At 29.6% G+C, this 22,778-nt stretch overlaps 3 protein-coding genes across 7 annotated transcripts; 2 read left to right on the top strand and 1 right to left on the bottom strand.

The window, feature by feature from the left end:
- Positions 1-1,519: 1,519 nt before the first annotated feature.
- LOC116777598 (protein GPR107) lies at positions 1,520-10,212 on the bottom strand. Of its 2 annotated transcripts, XM_032671232.2 has the most exons (13): positions 9,991-10,212; positions 9,648-9,758; positions 8,908-9,068; positions 8,075-8,205; positions 7,865-7,962; positions 7,601-7,705; positions 7,242-7,525; positions 6,535-6,652; positions 5,568-5,698; positions 4,988-5,129; positions 4,683-4,834; positions 4,524-4,541; positions 1,520-4,287 (listed from the first exon to the last, which is right to left on the bottom strand). In XM_032671232.2, exons 1-13 carry the CDS (start codon positions 10,075-10,077, stop codon positions 4,194-4,196), a joined length of 1,632 nt encoding a protein of 543 aa, XP_032527123.1. In that variant the 5' UTR covers positions 10,078-10,212; the 3' UTR covers positions 1,520-4,193. The 2 variants fall into 2 exon arrangements, with proteins under 2 accessions (XP_032527123.1, XP_032527124.1); XM_032671233.2 differs by lacking the exon at positions 4,524-4,541 and having other exon boundaries at positions 3,205-4,287; positions 9,991-10,211.
- A 499-nt stretch (positions 10,213-10,711) lies between these two features.
- On the top strand, positions 10,712-15,565 carry LOC116777397 (phosphatidylserine lipase ABHD16A). 2 transcript variants are annotated; one of them, XM_061526347.1, is made up of 9 exons: positions 10,712-11,124; positions 12,697-12,750; positions 12,823-13,130; positions 13,213-13,368; positions 13,452-13,713; positions 14,039-14,203; positions 14,293-14,477; positions 14,624-14,825; positions 14,897-15,565. In XM_061526347.1, the coding sequence occupies exons 1-9, from the start codon at positions 11,053-11,055 to the stop codon at positions 14,990-14,992; spliced, it is 1,500 nt and encodes a 499-aa protein (XP_061382331.1). In that variant the 5' UTR covers positions 10,712-11,052; the 3' UTR covers positions 14,993-15,565. The 2 variants fall into 2 exon arrangements, with proteins under 2 accessions (XP_061382331.1, XP_032526815.1); XM_032670924.2 differs by having other exon boundaries at positions 10,713-11,124; positions 13,213-13,367; positions 13,460-13,713.
- Positions 15,566-16,449: 884 nt separating this feature from the next.
- Positions 16,450-22,411, top strand: LOC116777560 (atypical kinase COQ8B, mitochondrial). 3 transcript variants are annotated; one of them, XM_032671181.2, is made up of 9 exons: positions 16,450-16,605; positions 17,296-17,865; positions 18,068-18,284; positions 18,705-18,914; positions 19,066-19,181; positions 19,367-19,529; positions 19,949-20,151; positions 20,459-20,611; positions 21,039-22,411. In XM_032671181.2, exons 2-9 carry the CDS (start codon positions 17,299-17,301, stop codon positions 21,315-21,317), a joined length of 1,908 nt encoding a protein of 635 aa, XP_032527072.2. In that variant the 5' UTR covers positions 16,450-16,605; positions 17,296-17,298; the 3' UTR covers positions 21,318-22,411. The 3 variants fall into 3 exon arrangements, with proteins under 3 accessions (XP_032527072.2, XP_061382321.1, XP_061382322.1); XM_061526337.1 differs by having other exon boundaries at positions 16,451-16,605; positions 17,568-17,865; XM_061526338.1 differs by having other exon boundaries at positions 16,594-16,618; positions 17,568-17,865.
- Positions 22,412-22,778: the final 367 nt, after the last annotated feature.

The raw sequence follows: 22,778 nt of genomic DNA, 5'->3' as shown, positions 1-22,778 counted from the left end.
TATTTATATTCTGGGATGATTTTATTCTTGGCATGAGTTTTTCAATTTAACTTTTAATATATTTATTTTGATAATTGTAACAAGCATGTCTATAAAAAGAAATTTAATTGTTGGTAAGAATGTCGTTTAAGATAAGATAGATAGATGTATTGTAATAAAAAAAAAATCTGTAGCCAGACTGTTGAAGGTGGTTTTTGATTTCCGGAAGTCAACCAAAACAATGTGTAGGCCATTCATCTTTAATAAGTCACAGATTGTACCTCTATTTAATCATATTAACACTTATATTTATATATCTAACTGCTGCCTGCGGTTCTGCACGATATTTTAACGTAATTACCGTATATACTTTTACGACTATATACGTTTAGTGAAATCACAAAAAAGAGACAAACACTTCAATTTTATTTATTTTGAATCGAAATAAATTTGGTCTTTGGTCGAAATCAGTTAAATTTAACAAAAAATAATAATAATAATTATAAACTAAGACAGAAGAAAAAATTTACGATATTAAATAGTAATTTTATACGTTAATAAGTTTTTAATATATAATTTGAAATAATAGAGCAAAAAATATTAAAACATACATTTAATAATACATATATATCATAATATACATTTTGGGTCATTTTTAAAAGAGTTTTATTCAAACTTACACGTAAACGGAATGTTCGTTGAAAAGTTTAATTTACATTTCAACCGTTGTCCGAACCATTTAAATACTAAGAATCCTTAAAATAGCTTAAAAACGTATACGTTATACGATCTGAACATTTCCCTTATAAGTTATGGTACGTTTAGACTACGACATAAATGTCAGACATTTATATCTGTACTGTTCACACTTGTTACAGAATTTTTGTTTTTAGAAGTGTCTGTTTATAAATGACACAGAAATAGTTCCCAACCTGATCTCAAGCAACTTATCAAGTGATACTGATTCAACATAGATAAACGCTATGTAACCACTTTTCACACTACTGTAATACAATATCACAAAGGACGCTCTAACAATCGTAATTAATATGAGTAAATACAAACGCAAGATTTCAAGGCTGACAGAAAATATTCAGTCATAAAAATTTCTGTCAGATCAAAAATGAACATATTGAATATAAATCCAGAATGGTTTCGTATTTTCCTATAAAAACATTGCAACTTTGTAACTTGTAACACGTTTACACAGTTTACTATACAGTGTCGTAGTATAAATAATAAAAGAGATATTTTTGAAAACATGAAACAAAACGCAGTTGTGAATTAACTACAAAAATAAGACACCACTCATAACTTCAAGCAAAATTGTAGTCGTACTAAATTATTATTTGTTTTTAATAAAACTAATCCATAAGGACCCGTGCGCGTACTGAATGCCATACAAAACATCGTGGCAATTTTTATTCAAAACTTATTCATATAAATTAGTATAAATGTTTATGTTGTCTCCGTCCTCATTCAAACTAAAGTTTTGGAGCTGGATCTAATCAATCTAATGACTTAACAATAAAAACACAGAATTATTTTACTATTTATTAATGTATGTACAACCATCTGGATTAAGGGCACAACAAAATAATCAAGTAACATTATTATTATTGCTACAATGTATTGACGCACTAAATTAGATAAGACTATTAGATTTAAAATTAACCTTTAATAATTACCAGAGATATTAAATTTTTATTGAAAAACAGTTGACTACATAGACATAATGTAATGTAATTTGTTATCTGATTAGTACAACTAATGTAATGCACGTTAAATAAGGTGTGAGGTGCGAAATTTTTTTTTACTAAACACTAAAATTATAAATTCTATAAAATCTTTGATACTTATTATTACTTTATGATAAATTTAAAAATTATTGCATATTTTCAATACTTTATTGTGTTATTCAATATAGAAATTTTCGAAGGTACGTCTACTATCTAACAGACTAACTGTTTATATGAAAGATAAGAATTATTAAGAGAAAAACAACATATTAAAAAAAAAGTAACTTATTAGTCAGTATTGATAGCCTCTTCTGAATTAATAAAATCGATAATCCTCTCCAAGATATACTGCCAATGGCATTTCTAATTGACAGTACATAATCCTAAGATATGGTAATTTCATATTCATGAACAAAACAAAATACATATATTGAAATGCGATAATTTTCCTCATTTCACGGAATGTTAGAGTAATAGTTGAATATAATTGAAAAGATGTAATCATTATTGTAGTTATCATTTTAATGTACCAACTTCTAATCGATAGTAACATATCATATACTCTCTATAAATTAGAATACAGAAAAAAGTTTTTAAATGACTTGAAAACTCTTTATAACGAAAAACTAATTATATATAAAATTTGATATTTTTTTTATTGATGCCAGAATAGTGAATATATCTCTGATAAATATACCAAAGATTACAACAAAATGATGCTATCTTTAATAACCATAATATGTAGCAGACAGACAGACAGACAGACAATAAGTGAAATGATTAAACATATCACTAAGCTACTGAATTGTTATAGCATCAATTTCCAAAATACTAAAACACAGAACAGAACTTGCTCTCAAAAATACAGTGTTACAAAGTCAAAAATCAAGTGATGGTAAAGCGGAGTACGCACTATCACCAACTGTTCAACGAACACATGACTTGATGGCAACAAACAATCATCGAAATCAAATCATATTTTTTACAGAAAATCCCAAGAAATGTATAGATTTTTAAAGAAAATTTGATATTGACGTAACAAGTAACATGGTGTTCCACATAATATAATTAGAAAATTAAAAGTATTGTAGATATATTATAAGAATCCATGGTATTTTAATTCAAACCGTATAAGAAAAACTCTATGTAATTAATGAAAATGCAAGAACGTTTGAGAGTCGTTATGAAGAGTCTACAGTATTAAATTTTTTTTTTTTTTAAATCTTAACGTATTGTATACCAATGACTGACAATAAACAACCCAACTTATCGACTACACTATCCATTTACCTAATAATATTACTATAGTAAAATACACTTTTATTGTAAACTTATATTTAATCACAAACGAAATGAAAAAAAAAATAAAGCAAAAAATTTTACGTAGGACGGAGCGTACGTCAAAAAAAGATAAAAAAATTAATAATTAACCGATTACGACCACAAAAACAATATCAAAAATTACATTACAAGAAAAACAACTTGATCAAAGAACAACGTCTATTAAACGAAATCCACAGACCATATAAAAATAATAAAAAATATATATAATTAATAAAACAAAATCAGAATATTATGTCGGCTTCTGGGCTAAAACTACTGCCTTGGACCATTTCATTATATAATCTATGTCTAAAAATATATATTTTATAACGTGGATATTATATTATGTAATTTTTATATAGTGTCTAAGTACATAGAGTAGAGAAGTGTAAGAATAAAAAAAAAATTAAGTAAGTTTATTACTACAAGGGAGGATTTTTTTTTTTAGTTTTTAAATTGAGATATTCAATAGAGCGAAATATATAGAAATATAAGAACTATAAAAAAAAAATTTTTTCTAAATCTATATTCATAACTTTTTTTTCTTTTAAAAATCATTAGGTACATGAAGGAAATTTTATCTATTTATAATGACTTCGTTTTCATGCGTCACTCAAAATACATACCAGTCACTACTATTACAATATTATTTGCTACGAAATATTTTTGTTAGTCGAATTTCAATAATACTTTAAATGATACTAAAAAATGAAATATGCAAATCATACATTTCATTGTTTTTGCAAAGCCACCAAATGGTGCCGTTGTTATCGTTTCGAAAAAAAGGAAGCTATAACTATAACCTTCAGGTCAAAATTTTGATAAAAAAATTAAATTGATATTTTGCAATTGTCTATTGTTCATCACTGACAACCGTTTGTGATATAAATGTGTCTTTATTTATGCTCTATTTCTCTCGTCCTAATTTTTCATTTATAATCTGTATTTTCTATTATTGAAATTATTTATATATATATCTAGTAAGATACAGAGTACTGTATTGTATCACTCCTCTACAATACATATTTTGATATGAGTCCATTATAACGTCATCCACAAACGGGACTCTTTAGAACAGCGATATTTATAAATTGCTCTTTACACATTACAACATATATATAATACATCAATATAGTTTGCTTTTGAGCTGTTTCAATCCGAATTAGTTTCTTGCATCAGCGGTTGCATGTCTTCTCTCTTTTTCTCCCTATTCGTCAAACCGTCGAGAACTCCGATATCAGACAATCTGTAATATAAAGAAACGTTAATGTATCTTTCCACATGTTTAATATATAAAGGATGATTTATTATTATTATTATTATTATGTACACGTGTAAGGATCTATGACCAGTGCGTGCATAAGCGATGGATGTAGTTGGTACGGTAATTGGGAACTCGACAAATGTCCCTAAATGGATCTGATGTAGATACTAATATAAACGAAATCTTATCAAACCGGTGATAACACGATCTATACATACCCTGGCGAGATCCAGTAACTAGGGAAAAGATAGATAGAAGTATGTAAACAATAGCACAGTCCGCTAAATCTACACATTGTTTAACACTATATAAATTTCTGGCTATATAATTTTCAATATAAATTGTGTCATTGAATATTTAATCTCATGACAGCTTACACTTTAGGCTCAATGTCATCTAGATTTGTTGGCGTGAAGTAAGGATTGGCAGCGGCCGGTCTGAACTTGTATCCGGTGGTGACGAAGAACACGAAGGTAGCCATCTCTCGGAACATCTCATCTATCCACGAATATTGGAATGGTACTGTGTTCTGAATATTAAGAAAAAAAAAATATTTCTCCATAGAAAAATGAAAATACAGAGTATAAAAGATATATATCTATATTTTTTATTTAAATATATAATTTTATTACGAATTGACAGATACAAAGAAGTTTATGCTCTAATAACTGATGAAAATTACCTCCAAAATAGATACGATGAATCTCGTGAAGTATATGTAACAGAGTATCATGACATAGAAGTGACGGAACAGTTTTAATTTGCGGAGATTGACAGCGGCTTTGCCGTCGGTGGTCGATGAATCCTCTAGGTGGTGAATTGACCTGTATCATTATAAATATTTATTGTTTGGATCATTAAGTAAATAGAATATATACATGTATTGAAATGAGCTCCCTTAACATGTAGTTAATTAAAGGTGAGCGATTGAAAGTTACATAATTAATAAATTTTAGGGTATTTTTGAATATTTTTTACGATGATTGAACATTGGAAGATATTGGAAATGGAATATTAAAGATACCGTACGAGCCACGAGTGAGAGAAATATATTAAATTCATCATTAATTAAATACGAGTCAGGAAAGAAAATGTAATTAAATAATAAAATATAGCTACCGTACATAAACACAATATACCGTACATAAAAAATAACAGTCTTAAATCCAATGTCACCTTATGTGCACGATATAATTACTCGCTTACATATTATGAATATACATATGTATATGTATGTTATATATACATATATTCAAACTCACCAAACAACCGGAAACATGATGGCGCCGCAGCATAACATGTCCACGAATATGAAGAGTATGCGCCAGGCGTTGTGTTCAGCTGCTCCCTTCTCACTCTCGGCTATGATGATCTCAGCAACATTCGACACCACCTGTTGATTTATTACAGAAATTACTCTCACAACAAAAACACCAAATAATATTACATTACAATTTATAAGTGACGGTTTGTTTATTATAATATTGAATTTCATTAAGATATTTCTCAGTTTCTCCTTGATAACTGTGTTCCCTATTACGTGTTACGTAATAAGTTAATATTTTTTGTTATTGTATAACGATACAAATGTCCGCTGAGCATACAGATAGAAATATATTATTATTTAGCCGTTGCTTATTAACTACAAGCGTATTTTTAAGAAGTATTTATTTTAGTGTTGAATTCATAAGAACATCCTACTGACACTTTATAAAGCAAAGCTTTTACGAAGATATTCGTACCTAATCTCATATATAAGTTAATGAAATTCATTGACAAAAAAAGTCATTAAGGTAAAACTAAGAGAAACAATACAACGTGTTTAATTAATTCTCTTTATGCGAAAATCATAATTGAAAACTTAATATACAATAACCTCCTATGTATAAAATAATGTAACTGACTTACGTAAAAAAAACCCTGCCTATATTAATTTCATATTTCTAAGAAAATTGCAGACATACAAAGATACAAGCACAATAATGTATTTATTAATATTGGAATGCTTTAACAAGTCTCTTGTCACTTTATTACATCAAATGAAGTTTTAAACCGCTCTTTGTATTTTTAATATTACTCCTTTATCTTAAAATATAATTAAAAAATCTGCTAACGGATGTAGCTAAGATTATACGAATCACCAGTCAATTGACATGTTTCAACCCATAGATAATAAAACAAACAAATATATAAATACTGATTATGATATTTTAAATTACAATGGATCACCTGCAGCGGTATGACTATCATGAATATCTTCTTATCTCTGTCGGCGAGGATGTGCTTTATGAAGTTCCATCCGGTGCCCACCAGTACTATAGTCACAAACAGAACAGCGCCCTTCAACCTAAAACATTTATTAAAATCACGAATATTATAACTTGCTTCTTTAAAAGTACTTATGCAAACTACTATTAGGTAATTTATTAATTAAAACAATTCAGGAGCTTAAACCGCTTACAACTAGAGCGGAAAATATTTCCATAACACATTATTCGGAAAATAAAAGCTGAATTTTAACTAGTTAATAACCGCGACTTTGGCCAAGTACTTTATATTAACAGAGTAAGTATATGCAAACAACTCTTCACTGAACTGATAGTGTATCTAAACTTTGTTGTTTCTTGAAAATTCAATTTTATAAAAAATTAACATGTTTTTGTATTAATATTTTCAAATAAAAACATATAAAATACAATTGAAATTTATCCAGCAATAATTATATAAGATAGAAAATATTTATATCTTTTTCAACATATGAGTGTTATTTGATAATATTAAGAAGAATTATATAATCAATTTTATTTTCTGTTCAAACTGTTAGTTATTTATTTATAAAACCTTTACATTTTTTTCAAATTTTGCTTTGTTATATATTAGGAATATTTGTTGTAAGTCATTAAGTTTAGGAGGCAGATATTGAAGAATAAACTTACAGATGTGTTATATAGAAGAGTATGGCCCATGCGGTGACATGCTCTCCCCTTGTTTGTATGAAATGATAGTTTATTCCATGGAATGCCAGGGATATAGCTTTCAAATACACAAGCACACACATAATGATATGTATACGGTAGACTTTGTTCCTGCTAGTTTTTAGTATGAATGTCCAGAAGCCAGCACTTAGGAAGAATATTAGTGACATCATGCTGTATAGAGCTGGAAGCGGCATTTCGCCAGCTGATAAGAAGTTTCCATCGTTGCTTTCATATATTTCAATCTGAAATTTTTATATTTAATGTGTTTTTCTTTAAAATTATATTTAATTAATGATCAATAAAAAAATTTATATTACCATAACATTAATAGGTGTAGCAACACCGGTATCTTCTCGAGGACAGTTGTGGAAATATAAATTGTATAGACCTTCTTCTTTATCAGATGCCACATACATTGCAAACTGAAATATGTCCAGGTAATGATAATAATATTTAGCAAAATACTTATATAACACAAGTTTTTGTTAAACTATCATCTGATCATATAGTTATGTATCAATTACAAAAACTACTTATATATATCAATAATTTAAAAAAAAATTGGATTTAATTATACTAACACTTGTATTGTAATAGTCGTAACCGTCGCGTGTCTCTTTTGTTATGGGTAGGACAGCATGCGAGCATTGTGGACCAAGAACTTTCACATCCAACTCATCTGTGATTATAGCAAAATAGTAGGCTTCACTATTTATAAGATAATAATAACTCATATGGAAAAATCCATTTGGTGTAAATGTGTAAAATATATAATTAATAAATGCTAATACCATCGAGTGATCTTCGCCGCCTATTCACAAACATATATTGCGATTGTCTCTTTGTCCTGTCGATAGGTATCATAGATCGATTTGGGTAAAGATGCAGAGCAACAACTTCGCCTTCGCAAGTTATGTTCAACCTGCAAAATACAGAAATATTCGAGTTAAAGATACATAAAATTCAAGTAAAGTTTCACCTTGAATGAAAAGGAAAAATCAAGAAACACTTTTTCATGCAAAGTATAAAAAGGCACAGCATAATAAAATAAATATATAATAATTTTCGCTTTAATAGCATAATAAAATAATTTAACTGAGCAAATAGCGTGACATTTCGCCATAGAATTAATTTAAAAATATGTAAAGAACTCTCAAACTTTCATTAAACTTTTTAATGGAAATAAAATATATATATGGATACAAAGTTACTAGTTCAGAAAATCATACACAGGATTGTAACATCTTTGACATAAATAACAAATGAATGGTAATTTAAACATGTCATGTTATCACAAGTAAAAATATATAATTGCTTGTCAACTATATGTACATCTTCATACTTGGCATTGCTTAAAAATACAACCACAATCGCTTTCAAAAAATAAACAGCTGTTAATAAATATGTCAAAATACATAAAATTTTATATTAAAGAACTCTCTGTTCAAATTTTAAGACATATTTATTAATAAGTATATTTTAATCTTCTTCCAGCTTATATACAAGTTCAATAATAAACAATAACAATATAATGATTTGCTTAGCTAATATTTTAAAATGGTATTGGCAGGTAATAATTTTATGAAAAAATTATAAAAAATAATAGGTTAAAATCTTATCTCACCTAAGGTTATCAAAATCCATTTTCAAAAAGACAATCGCCGGATGATGTGGTGATAACAAGGTACTGCTACTCTCAACACCTTTTAATATACATGTGTCCGAATGAACTTCCAAATAAGGGTTGATAGCATCACTTGCTGTGCGGTCCAAGGTAAATCCATACTGTATTAAAGATTCATACTACTAGTTTATCAAGTATATCTTATGTATTGAAATTAATACAGTTATGATTATTTATGATTAAAAACTATGCAACAGCTTGCGAAGTGTACATGATGTTTTTTAATAAAAAGACATACTAGACATCTATCTCATCAGTCAAGGAATTGTTAAGAATTCAATGTAACAATATTATTACAAAACTGATAAAATCTAATACAAATTCACAAAATAGTCTCATTATCAACAAACTTTGAACCATTATACATGTATTCCATTTCTATTGATAAGGTTGCTGTTATAAGTTGCTAAACATTGTAAAGTGAGTCACTGTTTTGTAAATTTGTTAATGACGGATTTTATAATTTCTCAAATAATGTTACTTTTATTTATTTTATTAATCTGATAAAAAAAAAAATGTCACTGTTTTATATGTATATGTTCATATAAAACAGCCACATAATAACAAAATTACTAAAAATAATCAATTCTATTAATACATACTAGAGCTAAATATGAAATGAGATAAAGTCAAATTCGTAAATCGTATTAAAATATTCTAGATGTAGGATTGGAACTTACCTCGCCATAAATTGGTCCAGATGGTAATCGAAAGTTTACCATTTGAACATCTAAAATGCCTCCTTGGTAGAAACCAAAGGTAGTAAGATCTACATAATGACGCTCATCATCCTAAAGAATGTAAAGGAAAATCGCTTTAAGATAATCATTAATGAAATGAAACAATGATAAATTTTTTATGACACTTGTTTTAAAGCAAAACATTAAAAAATGGGGCAAAAGGTAAAGGTAGATACTTAAATTTATAAATTAATTATAAAATGTTTGAAAGCTAATAGAGATGTAAGAAAATGTTTAAAAATATATAGGTATTTGAAGGTTAGTAAAATGTATTATTATATACCGAAAGAGACAGCTTGTGTATCCTGGGTGTAACAGACGGTGCAACAACAAAAAATATAAATAAGGCCTTCATACGTGACGCAATCATTTTTCATGACTATATGATTAATTAATTTAACAGAAAACCAAATTTGTTAAATTCCAGTCAAATGGTTACTTAAAATAATAAAAGTATAACGATCTCAAAAAAGCCAGAGCCAGTTGTCAATTGTCAATTATTGGTTACATTATCGTCTACGCAAGTACCTAATATAGACTGTGTTAAAATTTACATATTCTGTGGTATAAAAAATATAAAAATATTGTAATATACTTAGCTACGCTAATAATATAATTATTTTCATTATTTATTCTGTTTTAAAACTTTTTTATTATTTTTAATGAATTATAATCAATATGTTCTGACAATAGTGATAAATGGGAATAATTTTTAATAGTTCATATTTAATATTTAGAGATGTCACGACTTTTTGAATACCTACTTCTAGATAAATAATATAAAAAATGCTTTAAATTTTTGTATATTTTTATCAAACTTATTTAGTAAGAAAACAGGACAATATAACTTTATTCAAACTTATGACTCTCACATATTAAAGCATTGTCTATTATATAAATATTCATTTATTTTTAATATACCTGTACCGAAAAATTGATTAAATAAGCTAATTAATTAATTACGAGACATATTTTAATTTTTTTAAGTTGACACTATAACAATATTCGACTAGGTTGGTAGCTTTGCTCGAGTTCAGTATTGATTATTCATTATTTCAGCATACAGAAACCACAGACGTAATATAGGAAACAGGAACAGGGACTCAGTTAGTGATTTGAAGTGGAAAAGGTCGGAAGTGTGTATTATTAGGGCAATAATAAGAAAACCTATTAAATTTAAATCGCATAAAAGAGCGTACAAATAAAATAAAAATATCATTTCAATAACTTTTGGTATACTTTATCTTTATAAACTCAGTTTTCATTTTACATTTTTGATATTTTTTTGATAATACTAAAATAAATACTGTTGTTTCTATTAACTTGAGAGTATAAGACGTCGAAAATGATGCAATTAATCTTAGACTGCGTATTTTCACCACGTTTGTACAGAATATATGGACAAGAGGACGGCGATGTAAGTATATCCGCATGCTTTAATATGTATAATAATTCTATTTCTTTTTGTAATGAATGTTGAAACTGTAAAGTAAACTTTGGTTTAAATAGAATATTACAAAAAAGGTATCCTTGGTATTATATGTCATGTATTTATTTTTGTTATACATCATCAAAAATGCAGAGGGAGCAAGATGCGTTGCAATATTGATTTTCCACCTCCATCTATGACATCTCTCTCCCTCTAACATCAACACAGATATTATTTATGTATTCATTGATTTTGGCTATATGCCTCTCAAGTTAATGAAACCTACCTGATATCATGAAGATGAGATGCATATTTTATTTATGTTCACTAACATAAGGGTTAACCTAAAGGAGACAGTATCAATGGCAAATCTTTTCTACATCATTATGGAACAAAGAGAATTATCATTATTTATCATTTGTTAACAACCAAAACTTATTAAAGATTTAAACCGCTGGCTGCTTCATTAGTTCCTAACAGTTTTAATATCTACATACAGATGGATTTGTTGAAAAACTTTGAATATTGCAATTCTCCGTTAAATAAGAATGGAGAAGTTAGTTTTAATAATCACTACCTAAGCCTTATTATATTAAATGTGTTACTATTATCATGTTCTAATAATGATATTTGCCTAAAAGGAATATATTTGTCAGCCTCTCTATAAAAAAAAATATCAAGTTGTTAATTATTACATGATGTATAGCGTGCCTATTATGGATGCCTATTATGACATCAGATTCTTTTCAATATCCATAAAAAATAAATATCAAATATTAAGACTGCTTCAAAATAGTGCATAAAAATATATAATTAACATAAGTTCTGACATTCTGACTGTTATATGGATACATTTTCATACATCTTTGTTTTACATTTATTAAAAAAAAAAAAATTATTCAAGTATGTTTATTATATTTTTTGGCCGCAAACAGTGTATGTATAATTAAGTGGGCGACAAAATATTGCGATCACATATACCTAAACATACATGTTGTATATGCATAGGGTCCAGCGGCGCGATCGGACTTATATAAATAATATACGTACAGGACCCATTGCATCTGCGTCGTAATATCGAATTTTGAAAGCCTCTGTTACCTGCGCAAATATTTACCGCGCAAGCATTTCCACATAATCTCTTCAATACTATAATTGCTATAGGACAAAATCAATACATAAACCTCGGTCTCTCTCTACATTTTATAACGCATTGAATGCAATTTAAAAAGTTCTGCAAATAGCGAATTGGGAATTACAATGTTATGATCATGATACCTTGTGCGTTATGTACAATGTTTCATTTTCTTATGCATTATTAAGTGAAAAAGTATAGAATATAATTTCTAATAATGAAATCTAAAGTTAGATGTTTCCCTTAATTTTTTTTTTGTCCATTTTGAAATCAGGGACGGACAAATCTTCCACACAGATTATTATCTATTTTTGCGCGTTGTATACTCATTAAATTTATTAATAACTCCCAAGTTTACACTTTCATTAATACTATTTGAAATGAAATTTTCTCAACACATTTTAATTGTTTATGCCGTTTTCTAGGGTGCCTATGAACCTAATATGATGGAACAAGTCGCTACTAAACTACTCTCAGCGGTAAGTTACAATTAAAACAATTTACACTACAAGCACAAGCATAAATAACAAAGCTAATTTCTCGATCCACAGACTAGAACTATTGTAAACATCGGTATATATACATCGCCATTGTTGTGTATGTATATTTTTAAAAGAGGCTTTTTCTCCGTTGACGAGCTGAACACGCTCTTCCATCTCATCGGAACTGTCGGATGTTTCTTTTCTTTGACCCTGTTCATGAGATCACTAGGGAGAGCTTCCAATCCCGACTACGTGGAATTTTTGCATACTCTCTACCGGCCCGTTGTTGACGAGAAGAGTTACATTGAAAGCATCCGAAAATATGATTTCGATTTCAATCGTTGGCCAATTTCTTTTATCATGGACCCGATTGCCAGGTAAACTGTAATCAGATATTGGGTAGGAACAAAAATTCACTAGCCTTATAATAACAATAATAATTTCCTTTACCATTTCCAGTGAACCTGCTGTCAATCCATTCTCCAAATGTGCTAATCCAGAACTACCATATTACAAGAGAGTTACCATACAAATACTAGCCTACTTCGCCATTAAAACTTTCGCCATACGCCTCATATACCCTGGTTGTGTTGGGGTGCTCCGGAACATACTATGTGGGTAACGTTATGATGTTTATCAGAACTGAAATTGAACTTTTGATTATGACCACACTATTTTTCTCCGTTAATATATATTGGCGATCCAGGGACGGCGCTAGAAGAGGGTAGACTGAACCTCGTCGAGGTTTATAATGGTAAAAGGGCCAGAGTTGTGACAGCTGATGGAAATACTATCGATACGATGTTTGTCGACAACCGATTGACTTCTTTGAATGGGAGGATCCTTGTGATCTGCAGTGAGGGTAACTCTGGCTTTTATGAAGTTGGCATAATGGTAACGCCAGCTAAAGCCGGTTTCTCGTCCTTGGGGTGGAACCATCCAGGATTTGGCGACAGTACGGTTAGTTTTTCTAAAATTATTCAGTATCCTATATTATGATATTTTAATAATCAAAATGTTCCTTTGTGAGTGCGGCTCCAGGTAACTATTTCAATTTAAAACCACTTATATGGAAATCAATCTTTATTATTTTTCTCAGCCTTGCTCGTATCGATGTGAGTAATCTTAAAACAATGAAATGAGACATTATGGTTTTTATTAATTGAAACTTTTTTCATTGCTGTCAAATAACATGTTAGAAGCTCTTAATAAAATATTCATAAATCTATGGAATAGCAAAAATCCGGCATATGTCTAACTTTATGGCCCATTTGTAAATTTTTAGGGATATCCGTTTCCACGTCAAGAACAAAACGCCATTGATGCTGTAGTCCAATACGCTATTCACGAACTTGACTTCAACGTTGAGAATATTGTCATGTTTGGTTGGAGCATTGGAGGCTATGTATCCGCCTGGGCCGCTGCTTCATATCCTGATATGAGGGGTCTTGTAAGTACAAAACAAAATATCATACATTCTCAAAATTAGGTGTTTAGATTATTTTATCAATAAGTACCTTTCTTTACCAATGTTTTTAGATCTTGGATGCTTCATTTGACGACCTCTTGCCCCTGGCTCTCAAACAAATGCCCAGGTCATGGAATTATCTTGTGAAGGAAGTTATTCGTTCTTATGTTGACCTTAACGTTGGCGATTTGCTTGTGAGATATCGTGGCGCCGTACAGTTGGTTCGACGTACTGAAGATGAAGTTATTTGCATACGGTGATAATGAAAATTTAATACTATACAAAAAACGTATTCTGCTCTATTAAATTACAATTAGGACTTTAATTTGTTATTCATACATTTAAGTACATGAAAAAAAATTACTCAATCTAATATCGGCTGATGAATAATATTTCTTGCAGCCAAGGCCAGCTTGCTACCAACCGCGGAAATTACCTGTTCCTGAGACTTGTAGTGAGTCGTCACCCGGAATTTTTCGAGGAACTAAACGGAGAGAAGCCAGTGATTGATCTACTTCAGGCTTGCGTTGCTCTGTCTGATCAACAACGCATCGTGCTCTCTAGGACAGATTTACCTGAGTCAAAGAGGAGGCTCCTTAGGATGGTACATACTTTTATCGCTGGGTGATACAGATGTATAGACGAAAATATCTAATGCAATATTTTCTTTTAAAGATTGAGAAGTACATGCGTGACTACCGATCATCGCACTGCAGTGTGTTGCCAGAATCAGACTTCAAAGCAGTCATGGAAACCCTTTTAAATATGTAAATGTATGCATTAATGTCACCTGCAATTTTTGTAAGACAGGACCATTATGCAACTATGAAAATCTATTACAATATACTTCGTGAAACAATGTGTTTCTTCTGGTATTTAATCGCATAGTAAATAGATATGTGTAATAGTTTCATAATTGATCAAAACTATCTTGGTATAATTATTAATGGGTGGATACTAAATAAAATTTGAATTTACTCTTTAAAAACATATTGATGTGTAGTTTGACTATATTTATCACTTAATCAATGTGCTAATTATTAGAACTGATTGATATTAAGAATGGTGGTAAGTTACTTGGTGGCTAAAAGAAGGCTTTTGATCTTAAGATCATTAACCACCGTGGCGTAGTATAAGAACCAACCGAGCTTTCTATTAGGTTGTATTGATGATATTATATGGAAAAATTCCAATTTATAATATACTCGTTTGGTTCTCGGGATAAAATTTATAGTTGTACGACTTATTGACATTTAATGTTTTAATCTTTACTATTTGAAATATTTTTGTCATGGTATTGGATTCTGATTGTCTTATCGATGTAAAATATAATATACTCCCAAATTGGTGTTTTATTTATATATCTTTTTTATAATTATACATATATATATATATATATATATAATATATATATATATATATATATATATATATATATATATGGATAGGAGGCATATTCAAAATAAAGGAGGAAGATGCCCAGTAAAATCTTATTTCAAGTTATAATACATCATGTATGTAAACCTTTGAGAAATTTCAAAAGATGCTCACATCTCTTAGTGTACACGAATTTCTCCGTTGAAAAATGTAATTTCAATTCAGTTAAAAATGTTTATTTATAAAAATAAAAAAAGGTTGCATGACTTCTAAAAGGAGGAAAAATGGCGTAAGTATGATATAATAAGTATTTTTTTTATATCTGCCGACTGACGACTTGTTGGTTATGGTATAATTATAATAAATAATATTTCAGGGCAAAACACTTCTTTATAAATTAAGTGTTTTAAATTCAAGAAAAATAGATATGCTAGAATGATGGATAGATTTTTTGCTAGAAGAGCAAAAGTTAAGTTACAAATAAAAATATCTTTACTATAAAATTTACTTTAAAAACTTAGTATTTATATTCATAATAAATAAGTTTAAAATAATTTTTTGGTAAGTCATTATTTAAATTTTTACAAATATATTTTTTCACTGTGTTGTGGCTGAAAAATCATCGATATAATAATTTATTTTTAATCGTGTCATATATCGTGAACGTTTCATATATTACGTTTACAAAATATTTAATAAATAAAAATATGAGTTCAACTATTAAAATAAGTTGAGCATAAATGATTTACATTACATATAGAGAAAAGAAAAAATAAATTGAGTAAAAAAAAATATAGACAATAAATTAAAATATGCTAAAAATTTTATTTCAAATTTGAATATGCAAAGATGACAGTATTTGTGACAGCACAGAAAAACATTGGACAAGTTTTGGTGCTCTGGGTTATTTAAATATAAATTTATATTTGCGCTGTTTAAGAGTTATTACGTTATATTAAAAATATATTTTTTTACTAAAAGTTTCTGGGTAAATACGTTAAATCAAGGTACATAAATCACGTAATATATATTATTATTTTTTATATTCATTATAATCACGTATATTTGAATGAAAACCTTATTTTTTAATATCAAAATAAAATTCATTAAATTTTATATACATCTTACGATTTAAAACTGGGGTAAAAGTTAACATTTTATATAAGGTATTTTACTAAAATGATTATGCAATAACAAGTACCATGTGTTTAATCCTATGATTTGATTCGAATTGACCTTCTATTGTGACTCACTTTAGGATGACTTCAATACATTTTAATATTTTGTACTAAGAATTGTTTTAATATGTTTGTTATACCTCAGAAAGAGTAAAAGTACTCTTTAAGATGGTTTCATGAATGAATCATATGTAACATTTAGAAATGCTGGGAACAACCCATAATTTAGGCCTCCTTTTTGTTAGAGATTAAACTGTCCTTCAGATATCTTTAGCTTTTTTTAAGACAATAATATTACTATTGAAAAAAAAAGCCTTATATATTTAGTAATTTAGATGAGATGACTGGGAATGATACATCTATATTTACTGACATGCAAAAGTTTTTCTTTTCTAATATGGTTTAATTTTATTATTTGTAATTATCAATTATTAATTCACACATTCATAATAATACTCAGCTTGCTATGTAATGCTTGTAAGCTTCATAGTATATATTTACATTTCTTAACCCTTTCAGGCTATGACACACATTAATGACTTCATAGGTGTGGTGAGAGGTCTCCGGCAGGTACTAGAAGCTGGTATTAAAATCCAACAAGAAAATTCTAGACTAATATGGAATAACTCTAGTTTTCGGCCTTCTCTGCAGTCTTGTCCTACTAATGCTCTATCTTATAAGCCTAGTGCTGATATGTCTAGCGATGTTTTTGATAGGGCCATGATTGTTATTCATGGTGTCAAAGAATATGTCACTATGTATAGAACTAATCCAATTAATAATGTACATAGTGCATCTAGTATGGATCCACAACTGCAAGAAGAAATTGAATTGCTCAACAAAGAGTTCAATGAGACTTTTGAGAATTTAAAACAGACTCAAAAGAAAATAGTTTCTACTACAATAACATCACCCTCTGAACAAGTTTTGAAACCAATTGATAAAGTTGAAGAAGTTGCAAGACCTGTAATAAGACCAGAAGCTTCAAAACATTCAAAAGTTCCTTCTGTAGAAAAAGTTGTACCAGTCGCAGAGGCAAGCAGTTTGTCTATTCCAAAGCCTGTAGCTAAAAAGAAGATGAAGGTTTCTGTAAGTTTTCAGTATAATAACAAAGTAACATAATTCGTTTTAAGTATTGTGAAAAAAATTTTACTAAGAAAAAGAGTTAAGAGATATAAGTTGAGAGCACTTATTTCTATTGTTTTTTAATATCTGATATGATATGGTCAAATGATGATGTTGTTATATCAAAAATGCTACTAGTGTCTAACAATATGTTAATTTGCTGCAGCTTAGTGAAAACTCAAAAGCTCGTGTGGTTCCCTCTTCTCGTATAGGCAGGATGATGTCTTTCGGGTCGCTGGCTGCTGGGCTTGGTGTAGGTACAGTAGCACAGTATGCAAGAAACACTCTACAGTCCATGACAGGAAAGACGGATGATTCAGCAAATGTTTTCCTGTCACCCGCCAATGCAGAACGCATTGTGGATACCCTGTGTAAAGTCAGAGGTAATTGTGAATGATACATAATCTTAGACCATCCTTTTTATTATTTTAGCCAATGAAAATTACCAAAATAATTAGGAAAATAGTGAATTTCTAACGGTTTTACTAAAAATTATTAAAAAATTCCGTATTACACTAAAGATAGTTTTTATATGATGCAAGTAACACCGTAAGATGTTTGTCTACGTACTGCACATAATATTTTATACAAATTGTCTTTATGAATTTTGTCCCTGACATTTACAAGATTTTTTTTTTCAATTTTATTGTCTATCAAACTACAATAAAGACAATTTAACTCAGTACAACTTTTTAGACATTTCTGTGAGAGCGATTTTTTAAAGAAAAAATTTAAGGTACATGAGGAGGAGAAAGAAAATATAAAACTCAAACTATAACCCTATTGTTGTATTATAAATCCAGGTGCAGCTTTGAAGTTGGGACAACTGTTGAGCATCCAGGATGAGTCTGTTATACCATCGGATCTGCAGCGTATATTTGACCGGGTTCGTCAGTCAGCTGACTTCATGCCGGTATGGCAAGTGGAGAAGGTCATGAGTTCTCAACTGGGGACCGATTGGAGGACTAAGATACAACACTTTGAAGAGCAGCCCTTTGCTGCAGCTTCCATTGGTAATATACCTAAAATTAATTTTACAGCACTATTTTTTCTTTAATATTTATTGTACTGTAGTAAAACAAATATAGAGGGTTCTTAAAAGCAGATTTTTTTTTTAATCTTCTAGTTATATTTGGAACAAATAACAATGTATGTTGTGTTTAGGGCAAGTGCATCTAGGGGTGCTACATAATGGTCAAGAGGTGGCCATTAAAGTACAGTATCCTGGTGTTGCCCAAGGAATCAACAGTGATATTGACAACCTCGTTGGAGTGTTGAAAGTAAGTTATACATTTTAATATTCTTTATAATAACTAACATTATGGAATCCTTCCAGATCATCAGCATTTATCATATTATGGTATATTTTTATTGAGGAACATTGATGGGACTATAAAGTGAGCAAATCATAACCAATGTTAAGTCTATTTAGAATATGTTTATCTTTACCATATTTCTTTTTCAGGTGTGGAATATGTTCCCAAAAGGAATGTTCATAGACAATGTAGTGGAAGTCGCAAAGAAGGAACTTGCATGGGAAGTGGATTACAGAAGGGAGGCAGAATGCACTAAGAAATTTAAACAACTGCTTTCTTCATACAATGAGTACTTTGTACCTGCGGTTATAGGTACGTTTTTATTTATACTTGTGGTTCGCAGACTTAGACATTGTATAACAAAAACATTAGATATTAGTTTTAGTCATCTGATACACTATTACAACAGTCTCTTGGACATAATAGGTGTCCACAGTACTATTCGTACCACACCACTTTAACTGGACACATGTTGCTCATTTAACTTATTCGCCATATAAACTGGCTAACATTCTCTTAGGTATGTCGTAAGTAAGAACCTTTACTTTTAATTTTGATTCCTTAACTTGGTTCAACCCTTTCATTTATGGATGTATGGGAAATGTAAAGCTTACTACAATATATATTAGTCACATCAAACAAAGGTACATACATGCTGGCAACAGTAAAGTCCCCTAACGACAGTTAAATTCTTCTTCACGTATAGATTTTTAAAAACAATTTCTTTGCAGACGAACTCTGTGCCCAGGAGGTAATAACAACAGAGTTAATAGATGGTACACCCCTCGACAAACTCTTTGATGCTGACTATCACGTTAGATATGACATCGCTTACAAGATCATGCAGCTCTGTCTGCGTGAAATGTTTGTGTTGAGATGTATGCAGACAGATCCGAATTGGGCTAATTTCTTTTACAACACAAACACCAAGCAGGTAATAATGACAATTAAAATTACGAAATCTAATCATTGGACATGAAAACTTGCTTTTTATCTATTCTAGAAATGTTAGTTTCATTCACATTCTGATATTTATCTAAATCAATCACACTTTTTGAAATAAATCTTAAGTGTTTTTTTCTTCATTTAAGTAGATTTGGATGGATTTTATAAATTAAGACTTTTGAACAGTTGGTAAATTGCAATTTAAAATTTTGTACTATAAGTCACTTTAGTGATATTGGAAACGTATAAGTGATATGTTAATAAAATACAATTTATTTTATATTATTTTGTTAAAGGTAATTCTTTTGGACTTTGGTGCAACTAGAGAATATTCGAAAGACTTCATGGACCAATACATTCAAATAATTAAAGCTGCTTCTATGGGTGATCGCGCCGCCATATTGAAGAAGTCTTTGGAAATGAAATTCCTTACAGGATATGAGTCCAAGGTATGGAGCACAGATTATGATGGGTGAAGGAATCCATCTAATTTGGTATTGTCATATTAAATTTATTATCTACACTAATTGAATTACCAATAATTGCAATCTTGGTGTTGGGTTCAGGAAAGAATTAAAGGAAAGTCAAGCAAATGATTAATAAGAAAATTTTAAAGTGTTGTGTGTAAAAATTTGAAGGGGTATACAAAAATATTGTATGAGAAGAAAATCTGCTGTGTCAATTACGCTTAGAGTGGGGTAAAATAAAAATAACGTGTGCCTAAAAACCAAACATAAATTGTTTATTCCATATCCCAACAACTTTTTTGCACACTCTCTTGTTAATATAAAAATGATTTTCTAGCACGTACTTAATTACTTATTTATTTCGTGTTAGAATTCTACGTCATTGATATCTTTTTATATTTTTCACCAGATAATGGAAGAAACGCACGTGGATATGGTAATGATAATGGGCGAGGTTTTCACTATGGAAGGCGAAGAATTTGATTTTGGCACGCAAAAAACTACACGACGTATACAGAGTTTAGTGCCCACAGTGCTAACTCACAGACTGTGCCCACCGCCGGAGGAAATATATTCGCTGCATAGAAAACTGTCCGGAGTATTCTTACTCTGTTCAAAACTCAAAGTCAAAATGAACTGTAGGGACATGTTTAATGAAATCTATGATCAATATCAGTTCTCGACGTAAATACACGCATCCATATGAAATATTAGGGGAAGAGGTACAAGGGTCCTTCACGTTACGAGTCTTATATAACAGGAGCTTCTAATAATTTTCAGTACTTATTTACATATTAATTATTATTCTCACTTGTATAGACTTGGACAATGTTCAAGTCTTGTTTATCAAGCTTTAAGTTTAAGGTTGAATCTGTAGCTGAAATGCTTTCTTAATTCCGTATCGATATTTCCGATTGAATAAAACCGTATTAAGTTTGTCACTTTTTAAGAGTTATGAAGGTACGGCTCTATTTTTTTTATTTCGCTTTTGGTTGTAATATTTATAATATACTTGGCATATGTGAATGCCATAAAATCTTTGGTTGTAGACAATAGTCCATTGGTGATATCGCTAGTTGTTCGTCTTAGTCTCTTGAGGTATTCTTTTCAAGGTCCACTAACAAGGTCTAGGATTAAATGAGATAACTAAAATTTTTATGCAAGGGTCGTGTAATGCACAGCATGTGTCCGCGTTGCCAATTTATATTAGAATAACTTTTAATCTGTTAAATTAACTAAAATTAAAGTACAAAACAAACGCCATGTTTCCGCTGTTAGTGTAAAAACGCGTGATATCCGAAGCCAATTAACGTGCTCTAGTAAGAAGATGGCGAGGCATCATTAAAAACAGATGGCAAGCCAGAAAAGTTGTGCTTGGTATTTCGCGCGACATAGTAATGAATGAATCCCGTCTCGCGCCCTGCTTCCCTTACAATTGTTTTGTAAGATTAATACAATATGGTGTATGTAAAAAAATGTTATATGAGAGTAAGGAAGGTCCTTAAATATTTTGATACTCGACAGTTTTACATTTTTTTTTTAAATTAAAAATTAATAAAAAATATTATATTGTTATTGTTTGGAATGATATAATAGTTACTAACTTTGTTTTAAAATCTCACGCACGATATGTGTGTGTATATTGTAAGTGAGAACATTTTAATTAATAAATTAATTGCGCTGTGAATGCAAGCACAAAAATTATATATTTATTTGTTTAAATAACGACACTGTATTAATTAAGACTAAGCTACCTCTGGAATAAAATATAAAAAGGAGTTATGTTTGTGTTTTATAACATTCCTTTATGTAAGTCAAGTGTATAAGAAATAGTACTACAAAATGTACGGTTTATGGAAACTAAAAGTTTGGATGTTTGGAATATTAATATGAAAACGTGGTCAGTTCGAATTATCAATTATGAAAAGTTAATTTCATAAAAAAATTTACTCAATATTCATTCATGTACCTCTCATGATCTCATCACATCATCTCTGAAGATAATTTAAAAATAATATTTCGAATTCCTTGTATCTCAGTCTCAGACGAAATCACATTCAATAATTTTTACAACCACTCACATATACGTACTCAGTTTCCGGAAAATGTTTTTCCATATTTTATATCCAGTTCCTAAAGAAATTCTCAA

Source organism: Danaus plexippus, chromosome Z, assembly GCF_018135715.1.
Source record: "Danaus plexippus chromosome Z, MEX_DaPlex, whole genome shotgun sequence".
NCBI lineage: Eukaryota > Metazoa > Arthropoda > Insecta > Lepidoptera > Nymphalidae > Danaus > Danaus plexippus.
This window is presented reverse-complemented; position numbering and strand designations above follow the sequence as displayed.